Genomic DNA, 27,619 nt, shown 5'->3' with positions numbered 1-27,619 from the left:
GCGCACACGACGTCGTGTCCAACCCCGAGCACTCGCGGCAGAGATGATCCCAGCGAGGAGGAGAGAGCAGGATTTGGCCAACCCATGCGAGACACCGCGAGGAGAGCAGGGAACTGCATTCGCAGCTCAGTGGGACTTTTAAAGAAATTAAATGCGGGTTATTAAACGTGGGCACGACTGGCTGGAAAAGACGCGTGTGCGGTGGTTTCCGTGCTGGTCCCAATATCTGAGCAGGGCTCCCGGGGGCACTCGGAAACGTGGGGGGCAGGACACCTTAAAATCCCTAGAGGGAGGATGAGGGGAAGGGGCTGAACCCAACGCCACGCGCCCTCTGCGTTCAAGCCAAGCAGCGTTAAAGCTCACGAGCTGAAAGGACGCGCGTGGGGCTGCTGCACCAGCAGGGTGGGTTTGGGGACGCTGCAAACTCCCTAGTGTAAGACTGTTGTAACGCAGAGGGAGTCACGAGAACAAGGGGAAGAACGGTGGAAGGGGGATGAGTGGACCAAATCAGGGGCCAGGCGACAAACGCGGAGATCCCAGCTCTGCCAGGAGAGCGCGACGACCATCAAGCACAGCAGCTAAGACAATTTTTAGTAAGTTTAGTGACGTTTGCAGGCCGCTTTAAGTTTCTGACTTCTTCACAGCACAGTTTTGGATTCTGGGCATCTTACAGTGCCCGGCTCCATCGGTGCTGGCCTAGGGACGGTTCCCCCCAAAGCAGCCTGTCCCCAGGACCCACCGTGTCACCACCGCATTGCCAGGGCTGTGCTGCTGCAACGCTGTGGCCCCTCCAGGCAACGTAGGGGGAAAAAATAATGCATGCCAGGGGCTGGTGGGATGCTCAGCCGAGCAGATGTAGCTGCAGCACCATGCCCTGCCCTGACCTTCTGAGTTCGGATGTTCCCTGCGGCCACCAGCCCACCTGAGGGGACACAGGCACGTCGGCCGAGCGATGCTCAGGACGTGCACAGCCGGCAGACGGAGCTCCCCGACCCCGTCTGCATGAGGAAATGCCCCGATTCATCCCACCCAGCTTTGGAAGGGGGCCGGTTGGGCAGCTGCAAGCTCTTCCCTGCTGTGATGCGGTGATTCAGCTCACCCGAAGCGAGGCTCGCTGCCGTGTCTCACCACGTTAACACCCACATCGGGACCTGCGGTCCGTGCAGGCAGACACCAGCACCTCCCCGACGCAGAAATCCACCCAGCGCAGGGAGCTCAGGGGACGGAGCTCACCCCACACTCGGGACCCTGAAAACATCCCGTGGGGTTTTTAAGGGCTGTCCTCCGCAAGGGGCATGGCCCTGCTGCAGGACCTGGAGGATTTCGGGCTTGGCGAGCCTCAGGCGCAGCAGTCAGGGCACCTCTGGCATGCCCACCGCGTCCCTGAGGCATCTTCGTAGGTCCGAGGAGGAAATCCTCCCATGCACGGAGCAGACGTGGAGCTGAGACTTTGCCTGAGGGCTGAAAGATCAGGACTAAATCTTCCAGAGGTGTGGGGGGGTCTAGTTCCTGAGGCCCCAGGGAGGAATGTCCTCCCAGGTCACGTCTCATCCCCTCTGCCCCCTGTGAAGCACGTGGCCATCCTCCTGCTGTGTCTGGCCTGGGGAAGATGAGGCAGGAGAGGGCTTCTGGGTCAATCGTGGTCTCGTGGAGGGGAACAGATGGGTTTTCTGGTGGGACCGACATTCTGAAAAGCAATTACACATGAAGACGTCCCCAACAGACTAAGCTGTGCTCTGGCCCAGGGCCCGAGTCATCTTGGGTTTGGATTTTAATTAGGCCCGTTTTGGGTATCTGTTCTCTACTTCCCTCCAGATAATGATTTAATTATTACAGACATGTCTTCAAATTAGCAGCTTCCTCAGTGGATTATTCAGCTGGGATCTCCTCAATTACAGAGCCCATCTCAGTGCCATCAAAAAAAGAGGCTGGAGAGAGCACAAAGGAAAACCGAAACCCTTCCTGGAAAGAGAAACCACGCGAGCACCCACCTCCCGATCAGGGGCCACTGCCCAGCCCTTCTCCTCCCTTCATCCATCTCCCGGTGGGTGAAGAAGCCTGGCTTCAAAACGCACCCTGAGGGCTTGCATGATGCAGAACCGTGGCATCAGGGCTGCTCTCGTCCTGCCGCCAAGCCTTGCGACCCCGCAAGTCCAAGGGGGAGAAGGAGAAAGGGACGCCCCAGCAGGTGGGACACAGAGCTGCTGCTGGGCGTCCCCTCTGGTGGGACCGCGTGTCTGGGGAGCCCCAAGGAGAGGGGGGCCCAGGGGGACCCGGTGGGGACCTCGCTCACTGCAAGGCTGCCGGTGCCGCGGTGCCGCCTCCCAGCACCGCAGGGGCGAGGGGTAGGCAGGTGCCTGGTGGGACCAGGCAAGGATAGGGCACAGCCTCGACAGCAAGCCAGGTTTCCTCCTCCTCGGGCAGTGGGACTGGGCAGGGGCCATGCCGAGGCCCTGCAAGGCTCCAGGCTCGGGGATGAAGGCTGAGGGAACAGCAGAACCACCTGCCCAAATGAAATGCCAGGCACACGTGGCGCAGCAAGGGCGAAACCTTCAGAGCGTGGCTCTACGAGACAGCTCGGTGCCAACAAGCAGTAACTGACCCATGGAAAAACCAAGTCCCTGACTGTATCACCGAGAGAAGAGCTGCTTCTGCACCCCAGGACCTGGGCAGGGCATCCCCACGCTGCGGGGCTGTGGCAAGCTCCCTCCCAGCCCGGCATGATCCCTCTCCCCTTGGCAAGCCAGGAAAGGAGAGGATGTGCCCACGAGGCTCCTCATCTCCTGCTGCAAAGCTCCCACCCCACACCAAGACCCCCCTTTGGTTCTTTTCCACCAACTCCCTTGAATTTTCTCCTGCAGGACCCCCAGGATTTCCCTTGCTGGCCGTGCTACAATCCCCACGCTACAGCCAGGGAAGCAGATTTCGCAGCAGCCGCTGGAACAGCGCTGCCGCCTCTCCCTGCTGCGACGGTAGCAGGGGCCGCAGCGGGAAATCTCCGCCGGCTCCTCTGTCGCTGCAGCTCCCGCTCCAACACACGAGCTTAAACCAGCTGCAGCTCCTGCTGCTGCAGGAAGAGCCCTCGAGCGCAGCCACGCAAGTCTGCGGCTGGAAACACAGCCCTTGGAAAAAAAAAAGGCGAGTGCCCCACTTGCCAGGCTGGAGCTGCCCTCCTCCGCCGGCTCCCTGCCCCAACGCAAGGACAGCAGGCGGGCAGCAAAAACAGCCCAGCGAAGCTGCCTGTGTCCTACCCCAGGCATCGCCTCGTCTGTCCTCCCCGCCAGCGGTCACAAGCCACGGGGCGTTCTGAGCTCTCCAGCCCATCAAATTTGCCAGGAGAGACCAGCACATCTGAGAGCGAGCTGGGGGAGGGAAAAGGCCGTAACAACGCAAAACCATCAGCTTCATTTCCTTGAGGAACTGGGCTAAAGAAGATGGGAGTGGAAGCGACACAAAAGAGAAAGAGAGGAGGATATTCATTAACCCGATCAAGCCTCCTGGAATATGATAACAGCGGCAGGAGCAGACACCTCCCCTCTGGCTGAGGACAAAGAAAGGCTTCCTAGTTATGAAGAACAGGAAGAAAATTGGAGTGGAAGAAAGGAAATGATGTCTGAAATGTCAGATGTTATTAAAAAGCCTTTATCTACAGCGAAACGACGGGTGATGAGAACAGGGATACGACGGGAAGCCGAGCAGCTGGAGAAGAAGCGAGATGGGGAGGAGGCATCTGAGAAGGGCTCTGCTGCCCCCCAGAAGCTGCCCTGGTGGCTCCGGCAGGGGGCTGACTGCTGGAGGTGCACGTGGGGAGAAATGTGAGGACCACGAGGTGCCCAGGGGCCGTGCCAGCAAGGCAGGCAGCAGCTCTGAGGAGCCCCACGGCAGCCTCGACCCACGGCAGGTCATGCAGTCCCCACGGAGCTGCGGCAAAACGCCTCCGTGCTCTGAAGCGCCCTTTGCTGAGGCCCCAGCCCTGCTCCCGGCCACCCCCCGGCCACGCTGCCCCTGCAGCACGTCGCGAGGTCCCTGCTCTGTGCGCACGGACGCTGCCTCGCCTTCCCACGGCACCTGCGGCACCGTCAGCGCAGCGAGAACCCGCCTGTGGCAGCATCACGAGCCGAAAAGCAAATCAAGCGGTCCCCTCAGGCTTCCCCACGAGCAGCAGCCAGCGTGGGGACACCCACATCGGCGAGCCCCTGGGGTGTCCCCCCTTCCAGGGAGCCGAGCCGCAGCTTCCACGGCCGAGCAGAGCCGCAGCCGGTGCCCAGGCCAGGCGGCCTCGCGTGGCCCCAGCTTTTTCAGGCCGGCGAGAGGAGCGTCTGAGCTGGGTGGGTGTCACAAAGCATTGCGGGCTCCCCGGCTCCCACACCGGAGCAAAAGCAGCTCCAGCCCAGCCCAGGAGGCTCAGCCGGCGTCGCTCCGCTCTCGTTCTTCCAGCGCCGACACAAAGCCCCTCTCCTGCTCGCGGCCGCTGAGATGAGCTCAGCCCTCCCCAGCCTCCCCAGCATCTCACGCGCAGCGACGCGAGGAGGTTTGCAGCCTCCCCGCCGCAGCCTCCCCGCTTGGCACCGCTTCCCCAGGCAGCCGCGAGCTGCGTTTGCAGATAACGCCCCCCGAGCGGAGACCCCGAGGCGCAACGCACCAAGCTCCAAACCCCGGCGAGCGCTGGAGGCAGGCGCGCACGCTCCGAGCCTTGCCTCGGCTCCGCTTTAATATGCGCACGACAAGGCCAGAGGTGCTCTGAATCCGACCATATTCGCTGCTCGGGAAACAGCAAGGAGCCAGGGCCAAACCGCCAGCGTCGCCCTGCCGCAGCAAGGTCGAGGCGGGCAGGACGCCGGGAGCTGCGGCCGCACGGAGCACGGACTCCTTTGAACTCAGGCTGCCACCTTCGGGGGCTGCTACGGCGATGACGAAGCTGTCACAGCGGCCACCACCACCTTCTCCTCCTCCTGGCGCTGCCAGGCTGCACGAGCTGTCCACGGGCAGCCTGCTGTGGTTACGGATGAGAGAAGCACCCATCCTGTGCCCACGAGTCCTCGCAGATGTACCGAAGCTTTGGGTATCCCCCGGCGTGCTCAGCAGCTGCCCTGTGCAGAGGATCGGCCTCAACCCAAGGCGATGGGGACGAAGCAGGGCAGAGGGAGGCTCTGCATCCCCTGGGGATGATCTGCAATGTCTCACACTTTTGGGAGTGATGCCCGTGACAACAAGGCATCGGCTCTCCGCGGGTACACACCCGCCCTGGAGGACAGAGGGGGGAGAAAGCTCGGGTCGAGCACAGCAGCTTGGGAAGATCCCTCTGCTTCCTTCTCCAGAACAGGATTTTGGCATTTCAGGGCCCACCAGGTCAGCCCACGGTGGAGTGGAGAAGGAAGCTGGACAAAGCCCAGGCACTGAGAGATGGAGGACCCGAAGCAGGTCTGATGGACCAGGGCAGAGCTTCCGATGGGTCCCTGCGTCTGACCCCACACCGGGCAGTGGCAGCACCTCCCTGGCACCTCCAGCAGCTGGATTTCCTCCTACTCACAGCAGAGAGAAAAGGAAAACATGTGGCCAATGCCCGCCAGCTCCATGGGGATGGCGGATCGGTTCCTCACCTTCTCAGCCATCAAAATCTAATTTTATTTTATTCACAAGACTTGGGGAATTATCACTTCTTGCATCCATGGCTCGACCATATCGCAGCAGGGCGTAGGAGTCGTGGCTACCAGCCAGCCTCGAGCCTGTGCTCACCCACGGCTGCAAGCCGCAATTACAGGTCAGAGATGAACTCACCCAGCAGCGTGCTCGTTTATCACACAGACAGGAAAACCCGAGTGCCTTCAGCCCAAAGTCTCCAAAAAGAGCACACCTACTCGGAGCATCGCTTGTGTTTTACAGCTTCAGCACCTCTCACCTATGCTGAAATTCACTTTTCCCATCTACCACACCCTTTGCAGCTCCAAAATCCGCCGGTCTGTGCCACAAAGCTGCCCGCAGCTCTCCGGTTTGCTGCTTCACCCCCCGATCACGGCACAGACACCAGCTCTTAGCTTCACTCGACGAGCTCTCCCTGCCCTGCCAGGAGGCCAGCGAGGTCAAGGGCCTGAAACCTGCAGGATAAAAGCCTGCCCGCTTCTGAATTACACGGCAGTCTGCCCAGAGCCCCGTGCAAAATGAAAACCCCAAGCATGGGCTCCGCGTTCGCCTGTCAAGGAGAGACCCAGCTGCTCGCACCGAAGCCATCAGCTCCCTTCCCTCTTCTCCACACCTCAAGCCAGACGTGGACATGCAAATCATCAATTTACCGGCAAGGGGAAGGAACAGGCACGTGGGACACACGAGTGGAGGGTTAGCAGGGATGAATCACAAAGCTCCGCGTCTTCTGACAGCTCCTGGAGGACGCGGCGATTGGAGAGCACCCGGCCAGGCCCCTGCCTCCGCTCTCCTCGACGCAAGGGGCTGGGAGGGCTCCTGCGATGCTCGCAAGATGGGCTGGAAGGGATTTTGGGAACGCCTTTCTCATGCCCTGTCCTGCGATGGAAACAGCCCTGGCTGGCTGCTGCCCGCACGCCTGGGCAGCCCTTCCCCGGGAAGGTCACCAGCAGCGGTGGCATCTTGTGTGGCAACAGCTGCGGGCCCCTTGCTCCGGTGACGGGACGAGTTTTGGGGTGTATTTTGCTTGATGCGGAGGTGCCACAGCAGGGATGGGGAATTTTGTCTCCCAGGCTCCCCAAACAACCCCTGAATAAGAAACCTCGCAGCACAGAGGACAAGTAATAAATGTTCATCTACTCCGAGGACTGACGGAGCGGCTGCGTTATTTCAACGCCAGAGCTCGGGAGCAGAACCTCACCCTCTGTAGCGTAACAGATGTCCTGCACCGAGCCGTGCAGCAATATTTAAATAAAAAATGGTGGCTGTACAATAGCCAAGTCATTTGAAAATTAAAGCGCTGGTATTTTTAGGCAGCAGGAGTACGTGTGGGAGAGATCTCAAAGTGCAGGCTGATGCCATTTGCTGCAGGGCAGTTAGAATTAGATTTATTGACGACGTGTGATTTGAAAGCGACACCAGCGTTCACGAAGAGCCACGCCGTGATCAGCAATGCTGGGGCTTATTTCGGCTTCATTTTAAGAGACAAAATATCTTTACGTACATGTAAACACAAAGGACACGCGGAACAAACCCCATTTCTGCCCGCAGAGCTCCTCGGATTGCCACCTCCAAAAACGGTCAGCGCATAACTCTTGTAACTAAATTAACAACAAGCAGATGATCAAAAGAAGGAAAAAAAAAAAAAAAAAAAAAAAGCTCTTTTTTTAAAATGGCAGTCCCAAAGTGACGGCAGTAATCTGCTGGTTATCACCCAAGCTGTGACGCTGAGGAACGGGAATGAGAAATCTCACCTCCCCATCAAACGCCAGCCGCTTTCTGGGTGGCACACGTGGATCTCGGGCAACGCTGACGAAGCAAACCCCTTCTGGAGCCAAGAGAGAAGCCTTCTGGCCAGGGGAGCTCGCCATGAAATATTTAAAGGGTTAGGACAAGTTAAGCCCTGCTGCTGTACCCGGTGATGGAGGACCCTGTGTCCCCAGGGGATTTGGGAGGCACGTCCCCAGGGATGCTGGCACTGACCCGTGGATGGTGCCGGGATCTGAAGGCACGATGCTTCACCACACCCCGGGGGGGTCGGGCTTGGATCTGTCCCCCGGAGACCGAGGCCAGGAGGGCGCAGAGCCCTCCAGAGCAGGACACCGAGCCACCCAGAACGAGGACGTCATCTCGCATCCTCACCCCGAGACATCACACTCTCACAAGGTGCTCATGCATATGTGGGACAGTCGGGGACCAGAATAACTTCCTCTCCTGGCTGAGCAGCGTGTGAATAAATCAGCCAAGCCAAAAATAACCTCTGGACCTTTTTCTGACTCCTTCCTGCTAAACAGCTGAGGAAGGTAGCCAGAAGGGGGTTGAGATGCGGTTCGTACAGCTGCCAGGCACTGGATTACAGGGAAGATAACTGGATTTGGGGGGCTGTAAACTTTGTAGGAGCCCATCTTCCTCCTCACTGTCTGCAACCCCTGGCACCACGAGGTCTTGCGTGGGGAATAGTACCAGACACCACCGAGAAGCCTATTAAGTTCATGATTAAAAGCTTCAGATCAGGTTTACGACACTCATGTTAACGGCTTGGCAAGGCTATAAACGCCCTGCCCGGTTCTGGAAGCCAGGAAGGCCGGGCTTTGGCAGGCGAGGCTCCGTCCAAGGACGCACAGCACTCGGAGAGGCAAGTGCCGGGGGCGGCAGGCGGCCGAACGTCCCCCCCTTCCCCACGCTCCGACCACCCAAGGCACAGCCCAGCTCCCACCCCTTGGCTACCAACGCCCCCGGGCACCGCAGCAGCACGTCCTGAAAGACGGGAGGCAAAACCCATCTAATTACGGAGACGATTCGTTTCTACCAAGAAAAGCGGGGAAGACGGAGCTTTAATCCAGCAGATGAGCAGCGACTGGGGCCCCTTCTCCCCCGAGCTGCCCCAGCCCATCCCGACCGTGGCCCCGCTGCTCTCCGGGGAGGCTGGGTGGGAAGAGCATCCCTCCCTGCCGCCCGGCCCCGCGGCGCAGCGCTCGATATTAAAAGAAACCGGCCGCACGCTGCCAGCATCTCACCTCCCTGCAGAGGAGCCGGGCCCATGCCCGGCGGTTCTTGACGCGGCACTGCCTCTGCGACCCGCCGGCACGCAGCAGCGGGGGCTCAGCACCGCTGAGCGAGGCTGGGGACGCTGCAGAGAAGGGAGGCATCGCAGCAGGCAGCAAAACGCCCCGGGAACTGCCCTCTCCTGGAAATCCGTCGCAACGGGCAGGAGGATGAGGGAAATAAGCTCTCATCTGTCACTTGTTTTCTTTTTCTTTTTTTTTGTGTGTGTGTGTGTTTTGTTGTTGGTTTTTTTTTTGATGCAATTAAAGGCAGCCACCCAGCCGGTACCTCCCTGCGCCTGCTAAGAGAAGCGTGGAAGAAACTGAAAAATGGGAGCTGAAAAAAAAAAAAAATCTGCGTTTCAGACAAATTCCAGCCTTGCCAGTCCTGCAGGATCACAGCGTTGGAGACACCTGTGAGCTGAGTTTAAACATCAGGAAGAAAATTCAGGAAAAGGAGAGGCGACTTTGAGCAGACAGGGTCAGGCCCCACTGACTTCTGGCCCTGTCTTTCGGGGAAGTTTTGGCACCCAGTTCCTGGCTCCCTCCACCTGTGGGAAGGAAACCACAGCGCCCAGGAGCTGCACAGGGGCCGGCGGGGCTGCTCCCAGCACGGATTTGCCCCAAAACGACGGAGAGAGATGAAAATCCGCTTCATTCCTTAGCGTGCCCTCACCGTAACGCCTGTTCGATGGCTTTGCAGTGTCCCCACAAAGATCTCAACCTGCCTGACCACAGTGCAAACAGAATTAAGATCTGTTTAGATCAGAACTTTTTATTCATTTCTTTATTTTCCAGCAGAGCCCTGAACCGTTTTTCACTGCTTCTGCTCCAGATGGGCCCCGGTGCGGCCCTGTCCCTCCACACCGCGGTTGTGGCACGTGGTTTGTCCTTGCCTCCTTCCCAAATGAGAGCGCCCACGCGCACGCCCGCCTCCGAGCCTTTTGGCATCGTTCGCTCACGGAGAGTCCCTGCAAGTGCTGAAAGCTCCCCCAGGAGCCTGGCTGGGACCCACCTGCAGAATCCACGTCCGAGCTGTCGCCCTCGGCCCCAGCTGACCGTCACCCCCACGCCTGGCGCCCACATTTCACACAAAGCATCTGTAAAGCGGGGGTGGCTGTTGCATTTAGCACCGCTCTTGGAAGAAAAGATGGGCGAAGGATCCAAACCTCCTCCATTTAACAGCCTGGAGACCTCCCAGCTCACTTCTGGGAGCCATCTGGGAAACCTCAGACTCAGCAAAGCGCTCTTTAGGAGAAAATGAATTGTAAAACACGGGCTTCAAGGTTTGCTAAAGAATCCGGTACCTTTCTGCACTGCTGGAAAGCGTTAAATGGCACCTCCCAGGCAGTGGACGCATGGACGCCGAAGCCGCTCCCCTTCCCTAGGAGTGGAGACCTCTACCAATGTTTGTAGTTGGGTCCCTGGTTGTGTTAAGCATCCTGCGAGGCTCCAGGGCTGTGTCCCCCGAGGTTTGGTGCCAGCTCCCACCTCTAACACAGCGCCAGGCCCTTCCCAGGGCCACCCAACCCTGTCACCCGCCCCTCATCCTTGCACCACCGTCCTCCTCTCCAAGCCCACCACCCAGAAATGGCAAGGCTTGCGCTACGGCTCCTCGGAAGACACAGACGTGGACTTTTTCAGGGTGTTTTTTACTCCATGCACCTCCTGAGAAGACTGACAACAGGCAGGGACCCAAAGCTCCAGCAGGCTCAACCCCCAGCATCTGCACTTCAGCTGCTGGCGAGCGCCGAGGCGCAGCCAGACCAAGCCCCCAGCGCGGAGCGAGACCCGCTTGTGCTTGCCACAAAGCCAGAAAGTCACACGGAGACGGACGAGCCGTTTAATCCCACATCTGCCAAGCTACAGCTGACCCAGCCACCCAGAAGGCGAGATCCAACCACCAGTCTCACCACCAGCCTTGGGAACTGGCTGGTTTGGGGGCTCCTCTGGCTGGTGGTTGGGGTCCTGGGCAAGCTCCGGGCAGGGCAGGTCTTTCTCATGGAGAGATGCAGGAGGAGCCTGCATCAAAGCTGGAAAGTCACCCGTGCACCTGAGCACCGGCACCAGCCACTTCTGCTCACGGCTCCCTGACAAATCCCCCTGGAAGCCCACGGACATCAGTCCCATTTCCCAGCCAGCAACCCCCTGCGATGCCCGCAGGGACCAACACGTCGTGGCATCCTCCAGAGTGACACCTGTATCTCCCAGAACATCAGAGCTACGAAGACACCGAGTTTCCATCTCCTCGAAAGCCTGGGCAGCGGCGCAACCAAGCTCCCGAAGCGCACACATTCATCCAGGTACCAACCTCCAGCTCACGCCTCGCCTCCGTACCAGCTCACGACGCGGCGACACCGAACCCACCAGGAGAACCTCGCTCCAGCGCACGAGCAGATGGTGCCAAATAAGCTTAAGCGAATATTTAGCCAGCACCGACTTGGCCAAAACAGGGGCGTCCCTGTAAGGTTTTGCAGGGCTTTAACAAAACCCAGCTTCCTAAGCCAATTGCTGGTATAATGATGCAATTTGCGGGATAAACGAGCCCCTGAAGGGCTCGGGTTATTCAGGAGAACATCACCGTGTCTGGAGGCAGCTCGCCACGGCCGACAGGAGGATGGGAAGCAGAGCGAGCACAGCTGGAGGTAGCCAGGCTGGCTGCTGGCTGCTCGCTGGACTGATCCAGCCCCGGGCTCGGTGATAAGCCACCCGGTGCTGAGCTCTGGGCAGCAGCAGCCCCGCGAGCATCCTCCCAGCAAGCATCCCCATGCGCTGGTCCAGCCCCGGGGCTCGGTGCCAGGCGGATGCTCACAGGGAGGGTGCTCGAGGGGCTGCTCCAGCCCGGAGCTCGGCCCTGGGTGGATGCTCGCAGGCTGGAGACGGAGCTGAGGGAGGCAGGAGGACACGGTGCTGGGAAATCAGAGGAGGAGAAGGCCACGGGTAAGGACCGGTGCCATGAGGATGCCACCCCCATAAGGTGGGAGCGTGGAGGGGGTAAAAAGGGGACCACAACGGGGAGCTGCTTGGGGGAGAGGGCAGGTGGAAAGCAGGGAACTCCCCTCCCTGTAACCACTCCTGGGCTACAGAAATCGCAGCCCCCCTCGCCCTGCAGCCGCAGGGGGAGATGCGGCCACCCTCCATCCCTCCCGTCCAGCGGGGATGGGGCAAACCCCAGCGTCGGGGCCGTGATACGGGGGGGGGGCAGAGCCACCTAACCCCTCGGCTCATGCATCTGGCATCGTGGTGACAGCCCAGCCCGGGGGTGGGGATACCAGCCCCCCACTCAGACTCTACCCAAAGGAAACAGGGCCGCTCAGCACATCCTTGGCTCAGGGACCCCCCCGGGGAGCAGGGCGGGGGGGGGGAGCAAAGCACCCCCAGCTCGCAGCACCCCCTCTCCCGTTGCCCTGGGGGGGGAGGGGGGCAGCGCATCCCCGCACGGCACTGCGAGGCAGAGCATCCTCACCCCAACCCCACCGCGGAGAGGGAACGGGGAGGGACAGCCCCAAGGCGCGGAGGAGGGGGGGGGGCGCGGAGCATCCCTCGGGGCTACCGAAACCCCCCCACCGGCAGGGGAGCGGCACGGGGGGGGGCGCAGCAGCATCCCCTGCCGAGCCCCCTAAGGAGGGGCGACGGGGGCTGAGCACCCCCTGACCGGCCCCGGGGGGGGGGGCCCCGCATCCCCGGGGGGGGGGGGCCCGCAACCCCACGGGGGGGCTCAGCACCCCCCCCCCCCGGGCGGCGGGGGCCCGGCCCGGCCCCGCCCGCACTCACCGAGCGCCGAAGCCGCTGGAAGCCGCCGCCGCCGCCGCCGCCGCCGCCCGCCCCTGCGTCGCCGTCCCCGCCTGGCCACGCCCCCACCGGGCACGCCCCTGCCCTGGCCACGCCCCCAATCGGTACCCGGGGGGGGTCGGAAAAGATTTGTGGGGGGGGGTGGGGGGGGGAGGGTCTGGGGCTGGGGTCCTTCCAAAAGGGGTGAGATGAGGCATGGGGTCAGGAGCCTTCCTAGGGGGTAAAATCCTTCCTGGGGGGGGGGGCAGTTTTCCCCCTACGGGAGCTTGAGCCCCCTAGAAGGCAGCAGCCCCAGGGTGGGAAGCCCCCCCCCCGGGGTCCTCACCCACCCCTGCAGCAGCTGGGCTGTGGGGTGCCCCCCCCCAGGAGGGCAGCTGAGCCCTGGGTGCCCCATAACACCCCCCACACGCAACAAAAGGGGGCTAACGCAGCGCCGTGCCCAACAAGTGCATGGAGGGTTCGTTAGCAGGTGAGTAATTAATTTGGGGCCTCTTAAAGCCCAGCTGGCTGCTCCCCACCTCGTGGGGCCACCACACCCGGAGCACCCTGCTCGGGACGTGGCAAGGACTGGGTGCGACCACGGGTGGCGGTGCCGGTTCCTTCATCTCACGGACTCCAAGAGCCCATTTTTGGTGGTTTTACGGGCTAATTTTGGTGAGGTCTCAGAAAATAAACGCCACCAGCGTCACCGACCTGCGGGATCCACGGTCAGACTTGGAAGCAGCCACCTCGGTGCAGCTCTTGTCCCCTGTGGGTAAAACCTCCTCCGTTTGCCATGTGCCGGAGGTTTCCAAGCCCGTAAGAAGTCTAATTCTTAAAAATAACGCAGCGATCCAGGTCCCACACAGCGATGATGAATCGCGTCGTCCAAAGGAAACATTTGCAAGTGCCTGAGCAACCAAGGAGGTAGGTAAAGCCTCGGGATCTGGTTGTGTCAGCTGCCCTCCCCCTTAATTCGTATCAGCTGCTCCAAAAATAGAGGAATACGATTAGGAATCGCATTTCTTTTTTGTCAAGGAATGACCTTTTCTGTCAGGGAAAATCAAAACTCTTCTCAATCGTCGGATACGCTCTCAGCTGATAAAATGCTCTTAACGTATATTAAGAAACCCCGACAGAAGCGGGCTGGGGGCTGCGCGGTGCCCGCCTGGACAGCACCAAGGGCTTGAGCCCTCCGCCGGCCCCACGCCGAGCACGGCCCTGTCCCGGCCACCCTAAATTTGGGGGGCAGAGCACGGGGACCCCCCCTGCCCTGCTTAGCCTGCAGGAATCCTGAACTGCAGCCGCTCTTTGCGGCACCTTCGGGTGCTTCGGGTGCGGGCTGAGCCCCCCCCCCCGTGGTGGTGGGGGACCCCCGGGGTTGGGGGGCGCTGGATGGGGCTGGTGGAGGCCCTGGTTGTGGGGCGCCCTGTGGTGCTGGGGGCACAAGGGACTGGTTACTGGGCGGTGGGCACCCCACGGGTCCTCGGTGTTGGGAGGACTGGGCAGGACTGGAGCTGGGGTGGGGGCTGTCAGCATGGAGGGCCTCGCTACTGGGAAGACCAGTTAGCCCAGAGACCCTTGATACTGGGAGGACTGGTGTGGGGGCTATCACCCCAGAGGCCCTCGTTACTGGGAGGACTGGGGGGTGGGTGTCACCTCAGAGGTCCTCGTGCCCCGTGACTGGAGGGCTAGGGGCAGCTACCTTGTTACTGGGAGCACTGGGGTGGGGACAGCCATCCCAGAGCCCCCCTTTACTGGAAGGACTGGGGAGGCCAGTTACCTCAGGGCACTGTAACTGGGAGTGCTTAGGGGGGCAGCCATCCCAGAGCCTGTTGTTACTGGGAGCACTGGGCAGGACTGGAACTGGGGCTGCTCCTACTGGGAGGACGTCTCACCCCAGCGACCCCCGTCACTGGGAGCACTGGGGGGGGTTCACCTCACGATCGGGGGGGGGGGCAAATTCCGCCTTCACCGGGACCGCCGGGGGAGGGGGGGGACAGGAGGAGCGATGTCACCCTCCCTCCGACATGACGTCAGAGCGCCGCGCGGGCGGGTGACGTCACGCTCTCGCGAGGCGGAGGGGGGCGGGGGGGGGGGCGGCGCTGTCCCCGCGGCCCCGCGGCGGCCCCCGGGCGGGACGGGCCGGGCCGGGCCGGGACAGGACGGGCCGGGACATGGCCCCGCGCGGCCGCCCCGAAGCCGCCGCCATGCCCAAGCGGGGCGCCCGCAAACGCCTCAAGTTCCGGGCCGACGACGTCTGCTCCGAGCGCGGTGAGGGCCCGGATGGGGCCTGGGGGTGGAGGGGGAGCGGGGCTGGGCCCTGAGGTGCGGCCCTGCCTCGCTGAGGGGCTTGGGGGGGGGCGGCGGGAGGGAGCCGGGCCTGAGGGGGAGGCAGGGAAGGAGGCGGGCAGGGCCCCCTCTGCTGGAGGCGTGGGGCGAGGAGCCCGCCTGGCCTGTGAGGAGGGGGCCTGGGCCTGGAGGACGAGGCAGGGAGGGTGTGAGCAGGGCTTTGGGGCAGGCTGGGGAGAGCTGGGCCGTGCTGGGTGGAGGCGGTGGGTGCCCCCTGGGCTCCTTTTCCTGCTGCGTGCGTCCTGCTCGGCTCGGTCTCGGCCCCTCGAGGAGGGATCGGGCCTGTCAGGGCCTCTTCTCCCCTCCCTGGAAGCCGTAACCCCCTGACGCCCCTTCTCCCGACTCTTCCCGCAGTGACCGTGGCAGATTATGCTAACTCAGACCCAGCCGTCGTGAAATCCGGGCGTGTGAAAAAGGCTGTGGCCAACGCAGTTCAGCAGGAAGGTGAGTGTGCGCTGGGGTCTGTCCCTCCCTGGGCAGAGCAGGAGGGAAGGCTGCCCCCCGTCCTGCTGGCCTCCGTGTGCTGTGGGAGAGCCCCCCGGCCCCTGGGCCTGAGAACTGCTGGTCTAGCTTGATGCCTGAAAATGAGTCTGCATTTCTCTGTCAGATGCTTAGGTTCCTGGACAGGTTGTTTTTGCAGAATGCCAGCCACAAACCCAGCAGAATTGCTGAGTCTTTGTTAGTGCCTGAAATGGAAGCCCTCTCTTTGACTTAATATTGGGTGTCATCTTGAAACAAAACAAGAACAACAACAAACAAAAACAAAAAACCACGAGTCTTTACTACTTCTATTACCTTATACAGAACCGTAGATAACTTTGTTATGAAATAAGTCTTTGAACTGGGAATAAGGTTCTGGTAGTTCTGGCAAACTGCTCTGGCTGCAGTGAGGTCTTTTGAGCGTGTTGTTGTTATTTTCTTGCAACCATGTAAGCATGCAGTTTCCTGAAGATGTATTGCAGTATTTTGTTATCTACTTCCTCCTTTTTTTTTTTAGCTGCTGAGAGTAATGAGAACATTCTGGACTAACACCCTGCTTGCTTTAGAACAGTTGATGTTTAGGGCTTGACTCTTAAATGTACCTGGTCTAAGGTGTAGAATGGGTTGGGGCTGATGTTACTGTATCAGCAGTGACAGCTGAACTCTTTATATGGGAATACTCTGGTTACGTTGTTGTAATCTTAAAATTTAAGGAGAAGGTGCTTGTTGTATGGGTGCCTGTTGTGGGGGAACGGTACAGGGTAGTGAAGTCAGTGATTATCCTTTCTATTCACTACTTGTCAAGCTTTTCATAGGGCACCTCCCACTCTCTGCAGTAGGCGGGGGGCTTCCCTCTCCCTGTTCCGTCTCCCATTTGTTGTTGTATCGGCTCTCCCTTTGAGGCAGTGTGCTTCAGCTTCACAGGCGGCAAACTGCATCACCTTTAACTTCTTGCCCCCTGCTCTGGGTCCTCGCATCACCAGCCCTGTGCAGCTTAATCCCTCTCCTAAACTTCTGCATCCTGTTTCTGGTTTGCCTCCTTGCTGTCCGGATGACTCCAGGTTGCAGGAGTCCCTGCCCACCTTTTTCAGGGCTTTGCAGAGTCATTGGGGCTTCCCCTTCCTGAGGAGCTGATCCTGAGGCTCCCTCCTCCCCATCCCCGGGGATGTCCTGCAGCCTTATCTGCTGCAGTCGTGACCATGGTGCACGGGGACACCGCAGGCAGCAGGGAGGAGGAGATGCCCAGGGAACTTTGGCCTCACTCACCTCTCATCTTTGGCTCCCAGCAAACATCACCCTGCCTGTGGCTGCCAGGAGGCGAGGAGGGGAGCAAAGGCCAGGTGGAATTTTCCTGAGCTTTTTTTCCTTCCCTTCCTAAGTCCCGGGGGCAGGGTGGGATTACTGCTGTGAGATGAGGTGAGGGTGCCTCTCTGGCAAGGTTCCGATGCAGCGTGACTCAGTGTGTGAACAGACTTGGGTTGTCAGCCCAGGTATCGTGTCGATCTTTCCTTCCTGGAGTGTGACAGTGTCTCTTCCTGAACCCTTCTCTGACTCCTGATCTGCTGTCAGCCTCTCTTGTTTGGCTGTGTTTGATGGCACGGCTTGCTGTCACTCGTCTTGCCATCTGTTTCTCTCTGGTTTTGCCTACAAAGGGTCACGTAGAGAGGGCAGTGTTGTTTGACAGCGTGAAGGATATCGCTACCATGAATGCATACAGTCTTACAAAGTTTCCCAAAAAAAGGGGGGGTCAAAAAATGGTAGAATTGGTTTAGCCAAGCACTGCAGTCCTCTGCTGAAAGCCTGGGGATGCAGTCCCTTTTCCTAAACTGCTCGAGCTGTCTTAAGAATCTCTTTCCACCTGCTGTGTTGCCATTGCAGAGCCTTGCTCTGTGGCTGGAAATGAGAACACTTCTAGCCTGGGCTTGTTTATGGTCAGTTCCTTATCTTTTTTTATTTTCCTGCCACTCCATCCCTCTAATCCAAGTAGGGCTTCTTGCTCTCAGGTGGCTCTGACTGTAACTGCCGTGTGTAAAACACTGATGGTTCTTGGGGATTTTCTAGGTTAGAAAAGTTGGAGCAGCGTAGGCCTGCTGTGGGTGGCCAGGTGCCTCTGAGCAGAAGTACTTTTCTTCATCCAAGCACGTTAGGTAAAAAATAAGCATTTTTTGAGTGTGTTTGAGCCTGTATCGTGCAGACTACCTGCGGAGCGTTCATCGTCCCGGTCTCTTTGTGACAGTGGCTCACGCAGCTGTAACGTAGGGCTGCACCTTTGTTTTTCAAGACGGTGCTGTTACTTCCTCACACGTGGATTTTTCTGCCCTAATGAGCCCTCAGTTTACGGATCAACTTGTAAAAATAATGTCGTAACAGTCTGAACGTCTCCCCCAGAGGCGGCAAAAGAAATACTGTCTCCACTTGCTGTTTTCCTCATTAGGCCAGAGTCTTTTCCCCTTCACTAAATTCTAGGACAAGTGAAAGTCCTGCGTACTTGGCTCCAAGTTGTATTTCTGGTGGGTTGTCTGTCTTCAGCCACAGGATCTCTTTGTCCTGCTGAGGAGGAAGTACACCTTCAGCGTGTTCAGGGGACAACTACAGCGTGGCTGGTGGCTTGATGCAGACTGAACGGTGGTCATGCAAGGCTGCTCTGGTATGCAGGGCAACGTGCTCTTTTATTCAGAGTTGTAAACAGCCTCAGCTAAAGCATTAGGATCATCTGCATAATGTGCTGGTGATTATCCTCGCTGGTAGTTCCTTAAAACAAGAGGCTGAATAATCATGTTTCCAATTCATTCACCTGGGCTAATCTTACTCTGACAAGGTAATCCTTAGGCCTAGGATTTACTTGCTTGTGTCACTAGAAGGCTTTAATGAATTTAGGTTGCTGTTTCTTAGCACTGGCTCTGGTCCCACTGAAGTGTCTCCTGTATTGCCTTTTTCTCTCTGCTGGCATACTTACCGTGTCACCGTTTGTCATTCTAGTAAAATCCCTCTGTGGTTTGGAAGCTTCTTGTGTTCCTTCTGAGGAAGTTCTCTCCGTATCTGGAGAGTCTTGTGACAGCAGCGATGAAATGGACACAAAGGAAAGCATCAGTGGACGAACTGCATCTAGAAAAAAGAAGAGCAAAAGGCACAAAGGTATGGTATGGCTGCCAGCCTCTCCTGGGGTGCTCTTCGTGGGCTTCCTCAGGATCTTGTGCATGCGTGATGTTAGTGACTTCTACAGGCTAGTGATGTGGCTCTTCGGGGGATTCTGTAACTCGTAATTGTTTTTTAAAAAAATGCCAGGGGTTAAATCTATCCCATTTCTCCTGGGAAACCTGCTGTGACTCAGTCAGATGCGTTGCCTTTTCACTAAGGCAGACCTCGGGGTGTGAAATCAAAGCCTGAGAGCTTGCTGCTTTCAGCAAACTTCTCTCAGCCTTGGAAAACTACTGCTGCTCTTCAGGAGTTGTGAAAATTTGCCACCGGACACGTTACTGTTCTTCACTGACAGTATGTAGGTGAAAGCAGTGTTGCTTTGGGGAGAGAAAAAAAAAAAGGCGCACACAAAAAGCATTGCTGCCCATGATGCGTTCATTGGCAGGATCCAGGCCCTGTTTTCAGGATGTTTCCAAGGCTGCAGTGTGTTGCAAATGGACTTCAAGGTTTTTTGTTTTGTTTTTCCAACAACTGAGTGAATTTGTCCCTAGTAGCACCACAGTGGATTAATTCTGTTGCTGTATTTCAGCAGTTACGCGTCGTGCAGCTGTATGGAAAGCAGTACGCCACAGACAACAAGTCAAACGCTGGTTTGCTGCGCTGTGGCACCCTGCAGAATTTTCTAACAGGTTGCTTCTGCTGAAGCACAAGAAAGCAAGTTAAGCTTTCCTTAAGAAAGGAATTTGAACTTATTAATACGGAGAGTAATTTGTGCAACGTGTCGGTGTCCGTTAAGGACTGTAGATGCACCGTGTTCCCCTGGGTGAAGAGTTTAATCTGGTACAGCCTGCTGTGGGTGTGGCTGCCATAAACCCTTAGCGGTGTAGGTGAGTGCATCCAGAGCTTTCCTTGGCAATGAGGGTTGCAATTATCACATGAGGTTATTACCCTTCGTTATTAAGCTATCTGAAGATTAGATCTGGTACCTTTGAGTTATTAAACACCTCCTTTATGCCACTTGTTTACAAACCTTGTGGCATTTTTTTTTTCCTGCCAGCACTTTGGGCAAGTTGTATCTTTTCTTCCTCACAGCACTGCTAATGCCTAGTGTTGTTTAGCCATTCATGTTCCATTAAAAGTATTTTATCTCCTAAGCCTGGAGCAACGTTTGTGGGGAAAAACGTGTGGTGCTAGCTTCAAAACACTGCAGGAATCGAGTTTGTGAACCTTCAGTTTTGGTGAAGAGGTTCTGACACCTCTGAGAAGAACGGGCCATGTTGTTCATCTCTGAACTGCGTTAAATGTTTCCCATCGCAGAAGATTTAATTAAAGCGTGGATTTAAGGAGAGCAGCTGATAAGCCATTGGAAGAGTTGCAAAAGGGGATTGCATGCCCTTCCTTGCAGAACTCCTACAAAAATCTTTTGACCTTTTGAACAAAAGAATTGACAACTGTGACAACATCTTGATGTTCGGGGACCTCTGGTGTGAAGCGTACTTTGACCTGTTCAATGAAGTGTTTTGATTAAAGAGGCATGAGCTCGTCCCTTCTTTACGTTGTGTCTGTATTTGCCACGTAGCCTTTGTTTTTCCACATAAGTGTTGTTTTTTCATGGGGAAAGAGTCAAGTGCTGCAGAGGGGTCCAGAAAGGCTGTGGGATCTCCATCCGTGGAGACAATCACAACTTGTCTGGACAAGATCCTGAGCATTCTGTGACACGGAACTGGTGTCATTCAACCTGCTTGGAGCTGGGCTGTTCAGACTGGAGACCTGCAGGTGTCCCTTCCAGTGGAAATTATTCTTTGAACCTGCTGCTTTGCACGCTTGTGCAATCGGTGCAGCAGTGATAAGCGATGGCATATATCCAGCAAAGGGAGTGTGTTGCGGTTGCACAGGTGGCCGAGCTCATGCTAACCAAAACCAGGAGCGGTGACAATGAAGTCGTAGTCGCTCGGGCTTGTTTAGATGACTGTGTTTGTACCTGTTGCAGTTACTCACCCAATGCTAGCAGTATTAAAGTATGTGCCTCTAGATGTGATTTGGCGAAGAGGTTCTTTATTACACTAACGCACCTGCATTGTATTTAGAAGACCCTGATGGTGACGGTGGAGAAGAATACCCCATTGACATCTGGCTGCTGTTGGCTTCCTACATTCGCCCTGAAGACATTGTCCGGTTCTCTTTGATTTGCAAGAAAGCCTGGACTGTTACTTGCACTGCTGCCTTTTGGACCAGACTCTACAGAAGGTGAGACTCTAGAGAATGGCATAAGTATTTGTAGGAGGCTTCAGCAGTGACCAGTTCTCTGCAGAACTGTAAATAAGAGAATATTTTCCTATAGGCTTGGGAGCATGGTATTTGCATATTGAAACGACGATGTGGGCCTTGTTTGGGAAGGTGGTGTGCTGTATTGCATCCTCTTTGGAAGCGGATCTCTCTGATATATTCCTGTATGCTTCACATAAGATCTCAAAGCACTTCTCTGCTTGCAATAGTCTACACGTTCCTGTTCAAAACTGTGCACTTTGTATGTAAAGTGCTCAGAAGATGCTTGCAGTGAGGTCGGTGCTGTCACCTCACGTAAAGGCAAGCAATCGTCACTGACAGAAACCTTGCCCTGCCTCAAGCTTTGATTGTGGTCACCTTCCTGTATCTAGCATGGCATGAAAGAAACCAATGCATTTAGGAGCTGTCTCGGTGGCAGAAATATTTTACAAATGAAACAAAAGAAGAGCAAAGAAGGTCACATGGGAAACAAATCCTTCTGTCCGGGTGTATGTCACTTGGACTTTCCTTTGGGACAGAACATTTTCTTTACATTTCTCTATCTGTTGCACACAAAACACAAGCAACAGGAGTACAGAGCACATCATAGCTATGGTCATCCTTGCCCCAGGTTTGTTTGTTTTTTATTTTATTTTTTTGAGTGAAGTTCCCTAGCAAAGTTGTCTTCAGCATTTTCTCTGATGACAGTGTGGCTCTCGAGCCCGGTCATTCACACTGCGCAGGCAGTCGTCAGTAACCATGCAGTGAAGCTCAGCTAACGTGAATCGTAGGGAACCTGCGTGAATCTGCAGACCTTTGCCTATCCAACGACCAAAATACCAGCTGGTCTGTCTGGGGAAGCTGTCTGCAAGGGAATTACTGGGGAATCGTAACATCAGCACTTAGGTGTGACTGGTACAGGTGAAGTCTTTGAGACTGTTCGGTAGCTCCTTGGAGAGCGATGCAGAACCCTTGCAGACCGAGTTGACAACAGGTCCTGGGATCAATTAGGTGTTCAGTTTTCTCATAGCTCTCTTCTGCATGTCTTTGGAGTTCTGAGCCCTCAGTTTGTGTTGGCTTTTCAGGCACTACAGCCTGGACGCGTACCTGCCTCTCCGCTTGCGGCCGGAGTCCATGGAGAAGCTGCACTGTCTCCGTGCGTGCGTCATCCGGTCGCTGTACCACATGTACGAGCCTTTTGCATCTCGAGTCTCCAGGAATCCAGCTATTCCAGACAGTACTCCCAGCACTTTAAAAAATTCCAGAGTAAGTGGGATCTCTAAGGAAGTGGGTTGTGTCTAAGATGTTGCTGCTCTGTTTTTATTCTCGTTCTAAAAGGAAAACAGCCGTTTAGAACCGTAGAAAAGCCCCAGGCTTAAGGGATGTCAAAAGGTAATTGGGTCCAAACTTTGGTGTGAAGCTTGGGAGGTAGGATTACCTTGGACTAGTGACTTGTAAAAGTGCGTTGGTTACCTGTATCTGCATAGCTACTGCTGCAGAGGATTTTAGTTACTCTTCTGGGTGCCTAAGCCCTACTACAACAGCTTTGTAGTTGTCAAAAAGACGCTTCCTTGAGTGTCAGAATTGCTAGGGATATTTGCAGCTCTTCCCTCCTCCGTTACAAGTTTGTTGCTGGAAGGAGGTGACAGTAGGGTCAGTGTTGATATCCACGGCTCTATTCGGACACCACCTGCCAGAATACATCTCTTCTCCAGATGCCTGCTGCGGAGAGATAAGAAGCAACACTGATAGCCACCGAAAGGGAATCATTTCATACGCGTTGCTCTAGGTCATGTGTTGTCTTTGGTGGCTGAGTGAGGGAAGGTAGTGACGTTGTGAGCATGGCAAATGTCAGCTTTGGGACTGGGGTTGCGGTTGTGTTGGGCTGTAAGGGGTTTGTCACTGGTGTGGACAGGCAACTCTACTCGCTGTCAGAGCTTGGAGCGCTTGTATATCCATTCCTCTTCAATTTCTATCGATCATAACTGATACGCCTCCGTGTGTCTTGTTTGGTTTTAGCTTACAACTGTCTGGTACTTAGTGGACAGCTTAAGCAACAGTGGGAATTCTCCACCTTCCAAATGAATGAGGTTTTTGGAGCCAGACAGGAGTGCCTCTGGTTCAACAGTTGTACAGTTTTCCATGCAAAATAGAGCAACCCCATCTCTCCGTGTGTAACATCCCTTCTCTCTTCCTTCCTCTCCCTGGAAAAAAACATCATACTGCTTAGGGAGCATTGAGCGGTAACGCAAGCAGGTGGTGCTGCAGAGCAGGAGACAAGCACGTAGCTCTGTGTGCAGAGTCATGTCTCTGCATCCAGGGCTCTTCATTCTCTGATTCCCCATTTAGGGTGTCATCTTTCTTTAAAAATAAAAAGCAAAACGTTTCTAGGAAATTCTAACTTAGCTTTAGCCCTTCAGGGTCTCGTTCCGTGGCATGCCTGCTGCTTGGATCTGGTAGTGTGGCTGTAGGAGCTAAAAACCCTGAGATGGTGCTGTAGGATCGTTCTTGGAAGCGTTCGTGTTGACATCATAACGGCTTTGGTGCCCCCTGCTAGTGCTTCTACTGTACTAATAGCTTGAGGAAGATTCTTGAAGTGCAGTCCTTCACGATTCAGCTTTTAAAAAAGGAAATTAAATGGTGGTGAGGCCTTGTTTAGGGCAGTGGAGGTCTGACCGAACCCCCTGGAGCACAAAAGAGCTGTCACAGGCTTGGTCTTGCTGTACTACTGCATTGCAAGACGCTGAGCTCCACGTGTTACTGTGCACTGACACACCTAAGCACGGGGTTACGGAGGAGGATCTGACATTGCCTCCCCATGTTCTTGCTTTCATGGGCTTTTGTTACACCTTTACGGGTCACTGAAACTAACGGCAGACGCCTATGTAAACTGCATGTGGCAAGAGGAGCCCCCGGTCCCCCATGTTATCGAATCTAGCTTTTCCTCTTTAATTTCCTTTTTTCTTTCCCTAGCCTAGCTTGTGTGGGACACTGGAGCCGTTATGGTGTCAGCAGAAGTGTTTGCCCTTTAAAGACACCCCCATTAATTTTGGTGGAGCGGCAGGCCGTACGGCGCGTCTGAAGGGCAGGACGGCTGACCCGTGGACAACATCCTCTGCCCCTTAGGAGGTACTGACCGTTTTGTGCTTCACTACTTGCCTTGACCAAACAAGTTGCTAGACCAGGCCAGCTGTGCAGGTGAACGACCAATGCCACTGGTGGCGGAGTTAAACTCAGCACCTGCACACCTGAGGAAAGAAAAATCTGGAGAATGTTACCTGCAAAAAGTGAGGGTCTCCTTCTCCCAGGTGGAGGTTACGTGATGCACGTTTCTGAGCTTGACTCCCCAGAGCTTTGCTGGTCACCTCGTGAGGACTGTTGAGATAAAGAACGTCTGTTGACTCTTACGGATGTGACTCAGAGTTGCAGTAAAGGGTCTCGTATCGCCTGTAGCTGCTAATTACAGAGGCCTGGTGCTGGAGGATGGCTCTGGCTTAGTTTCATTTGGGGTCACTCTACACTGGATTTAAACTAAATGTGCGCTTCCCCCCGTGACCCAGCCAGGCCATTTGGTGCTCAGGAGCTGGCACGTGCGTCACGAGGAGTTGTTGTCTTCACCTTTTACTCTTCCTTTTCCTGCTGATGCTGCCTGAGGACCAGATAAGACCAGCTGTGGAGGGCTGGCATCTGTGGTGTAGAAACATGGTCAGTGATGTCTGGATTGACTCGCCAGGTTGTTGTGTTGGTGCTGAAGGATAGTCGCTTCCACTCAGAGGTAGGCAGGGAATTTCCCTCCTCGTACAGGAGTTTGACTCCTGCGAGGAGTGGTGCTGCATGCTGGGATGGATCCTGTGGACCGTGCGGTGATAACTGTGTTAGATTAGAGGACTCTTGGTGTGTGTCTGCGTGGGAGGGCAGTGCTGGTTACCTCACGTGTTGGAGGAGGTACTTGCCTCATTTCCTTTTGAAACAGGAGCAGCAGGTTGATTGAAACTGCTGACTTGGCAGTGTTTTTGTGCTCTGAAGTTTGATAGTGCCTAGTGTCAAGACTTTCTTTTGCCTCGTAAGTGGCTTTGGACCTTTATCATCTGTCACCTCAAAGGTCATACATCAGTCTTCGCATTTCCCTCTGGATTCTCTCCTTGATCCTTGTTCTAGGTGGCTGCTTTGCTCAGTCTCGTTTGGAGTCTGGTTTATTGGCAGTTCTTGGTGGGTGCAGGAGCCAGGTGAATCTGTGCCCCTCATCTCTGCCTTACCAAAGGGACAAAATTGCACAGAGAGATTTCTGTTTAGCAGGTCAGTGGCTACGAGTTGTGTCATCCCGCTGCACTGTGAATTGGCCAACTGGAGACTGGCAGATTTAAACTGCTGGGTGTGATCTCTGAACATAATTAATTTGAGTAAATGGCTCCTAACTGTTCCTATGTAATTGTGTTTGTAATTGGAAGTCTTAATGCTCTGCTAAAACTGATTTAACGCGGTGCCTCCAAGGGTTTCATAGTTGTGTATTTCTTTTTTTTCTACCTCAGTGTCTGCTTTTCTGGTGCAAAAAGCTTGAAGGGAACAGACAAGAAGCAATGTGGGAATTCAACTTCAAGTTCAAAAAGCAGGTATGAAAGCCGAACTGTCATGAAAGAAAAACCAGAATAGCTCTGACTTTTTTATTTGAAGAAATAATGATAATTCTGAGTGGTAGAAGGGAAGGTGGAAACACTTTTTATGAGTTCAGACAGTAAATGGAAACTTTGAATCTCGTGGTAAGCTAAAACATTCTGAAACTACACTCAGTTTTCAGTCTGTATTACCAAGATGTGTCGAGTCCTGTGCTTTTATTTTTGCACTTGATACTTTATTTCCTCGTTGATCCGCTGTAAGATGTGGATTATTTGTCACCCCAAATAATCTTTGGATCATCGCTACTGATTACCGCTAGAAAACAGACTGGTTAAGTCGAGTGGTCAAAATGTAGATCCAAATCTGAAACTGCTTGTCTTACAACCCCGGGAATTCTGCAGCTTTCCTGTCTAAAGAAATGGTCCTTCAAATTCCTTGTCCCGAGTGGTGGCTTTTTGTTGTTTATGTGACGCTGCCCAAGGGTATGGGAATGTGGCGAGAACCTGCTAGTCAGAACTGGTGAGAAGAAACCAAAGGCTCCTGCTCAGCTAAATGTCTCTCTTTTCTTTGAAGTCTCCCAGATTTAAGAGCAAATGTTGCAAAGGTCTTCAGCCACCCATTCAGTATGAAGAAGTCCATACAAACCCCGACCAGGATTGCTGTTTACTGCAGATCACCACCTTTAACTTCATATTCGTGCCAATAGTCATGGGCATGACGTTTACCTTGGTAAGTGTTTGAGAAAGCCACCGCAAAATCTTTGCATGCGTGGTTTTTGAAAGGAGAAGGAGGCCTCTTTGGTGTATAAATCCTACCGCTGCACCAACCAGCCAGGTGTGGGGATCTCGAGGGATCAGAGGAATTGTGAAGGATCTCCTCAGTTTAGCTTCTGCAGATCCATCAGCTCTTCCCTGTTTAGGGGAAGAAGCTGAGTTTGTGTGTGCGTGCAGCAGCTGGGAGCAGATCAGTTGTCAGCACCACAGCAGGGAAGAAGAAGCAGGGAGGCAGGAGAAGAGGTATTCCCTCCTTAATGAAGTCTCTCCTTGCCTCAAGGCAACAAATCCTGAGAGCAGAACCTGTATGAGCAAACTCTGGGAATGTTTCCGTGGTCCCTGACTGCTGGGAGAATCGGTGGCTTTGGAACCAGCAAGTTCTGTTCCTGGTGGAAGTGTTGTGTCAGAACAGAGCACAACAGGCGTGGTTAGGTGTGGGACAGCGCCTGTGCCTGTTCTTGTAGCCTTGTAACTTTGTGCAGCTTTGGCCTGTGCCCAAGCGAGGCTCAGGCTAGCCTCACCTAAAGCAGAGCAGTGAATCCAGGCTTCCTCTGACAGCCACTTGCTTTCACACTCACTTCTGGCATTATTTGGGGTTGCCGGTCAAAGAGGAGTGATTGGAATTCAGTGTTTTGGAGTCAGAGTATAACTTTCCCAGCACCTGGGGTATACACCCTGGATATCTACAGCTTCGTTCTTAGCAGTTTATATTTACTTTTTTTAATTTTATTTCAATTCTGTTTATTCATTGCTTTGATTTTTTTTGAAGCAGTATTTTTTCTCCTTTCAGGTAAATAAACAGTGAAATCTAAATTGCTTTGTGGAAAACCTACCTGAAGGGAGGGAGTCAATCGTTCTTGATCAGTTCTGTATTTTAAACGCTGATGTAACCAAAACGTAATTTTGATACCTACTGTCAGCGATCGGTCTACGATTGCATTTCTCTGGAAACAAACGTTTCTAGAATCTGTCTGCCTCCTACAGCACCTCCTTGTCTCTCTCCTTGCAGTTCACCATCAACGTGAGCACAGACATGAGGCATCATCGCGTGCGTCTGGTCTTCCAGGACGCCCCTGTCCGCAACGGCAGGAAACCGCGCCTTGACCAAGGAGTGCAGGTTGTGCTGGACCCGGTGCATAGCGTGCGGCTCCTGGATTGGTGGCACCCACAGTACCCCTTCTCTCCAAAAGCTTAGTGCTCTCCTGCGTCTGCAGCAGCCGGCAGGTGACTGAATCTGACAGGCTGAAGAAGATTTCTAGGAACCAGGAAATCCTATTTTTTTCTTAAAATAAATTCTGCAGCCTCCTTGAAAATGGTTGAAGCTACTGAGCTAGTCTGTATGTATATAACTTCTGGTCAGTGATGAGCTGAGTGTAAAGCAGAAACTATTTGTAAACACTTTTATGTAAAATTCACGTTTTATGATTTGAAAGGAGCTCCCTGGAACTGTTCATTTAAAATCCTTTTGGTGCTAATGAGAGTGGTCCTGTTTCCTGCTTCTTCCTGAACAGAAAGTTTTACTTTGGAGTTTTAATGTGACCAGAA

The 27,619-nt window shown here is 55.1% G+C and overlaps 2 protein-coding genes across 3 annotated transcripts in view; one reads left to right on the top strand and one right to left on the bottom strand.

Annotated features, from left to right (window-relative positions):
* PPFIA4 (PTPRF interacting protein alpha 4) overlaps positions 1 to 12,532 on the bottom strand; it is a 53,076-nt gene extending 40,544 nt beyond the window's left edge. The window contains 1 exon segment of the mRNA XM_035347151.1: positions 12,456 to 12,532. The gene's annotated coding sequence lies outside the window, so the exon portion shown is untranslated.
* A 2,002-nt stretch (positions 12,533 to 14,534) lies between these two features.
* TMEM183A (transmembrane protein 183A) lies at positions 14,535 to 27,549 on the top strand. 2 transcript variants are annotated; one of them, XM_035347077.1, is made up of 8 exons: positions 14,535 to 14,726; positions 15,159 to 15,248; positions 18,264 to 18,419; positions 20,513 to 20,669; positions 21,773 to 21,953; positions 25,217 to 25,297; positions 25,875 to 26,030; positions 27,084 to 27,549. In XM_035347077.1, exons 1-8 carry the CDS (start codon positions 14,630 to 14,632, stop codon positions 27,267 to 27,269), a joined length of 1,104 nt encoding a protein of 367 aa, XP_035202968.1. In that variant the 5' UTR covers positions 14,535 to 14,629; the 3' UTR covers positions 27,270 to 27,549. The 2 variants fall into 2 exon arrangements, with proteins under 2 accessions (XP_035202968.1, XP_035202967.1); XM_035347076.1 differs by having other exon boundaries at positions 20,510 to 20,669.
* Positions 27,550 to 27,619: the final 70 nt, after the last annotated feature.

The sequence above is a fragment of the Oxyura jamaicensis genome, chromosome 26, assembly GCF_011077185.1.
Source record: "Oxyura jamaicensis isolate SHBP4307 breed ruddy duck chromosome 26, BPBGC_Ojam_1.0, whole genome shotgun sequence".
NCBI lineage: Eukaryota > Metazoa > Chordata > Aves > Anseriformes > Anatidae > Oxyura > Oxyura jamaicensis.
This window is presented reverse-complemented; position numbering and strand designations above follow the sequence as displayed.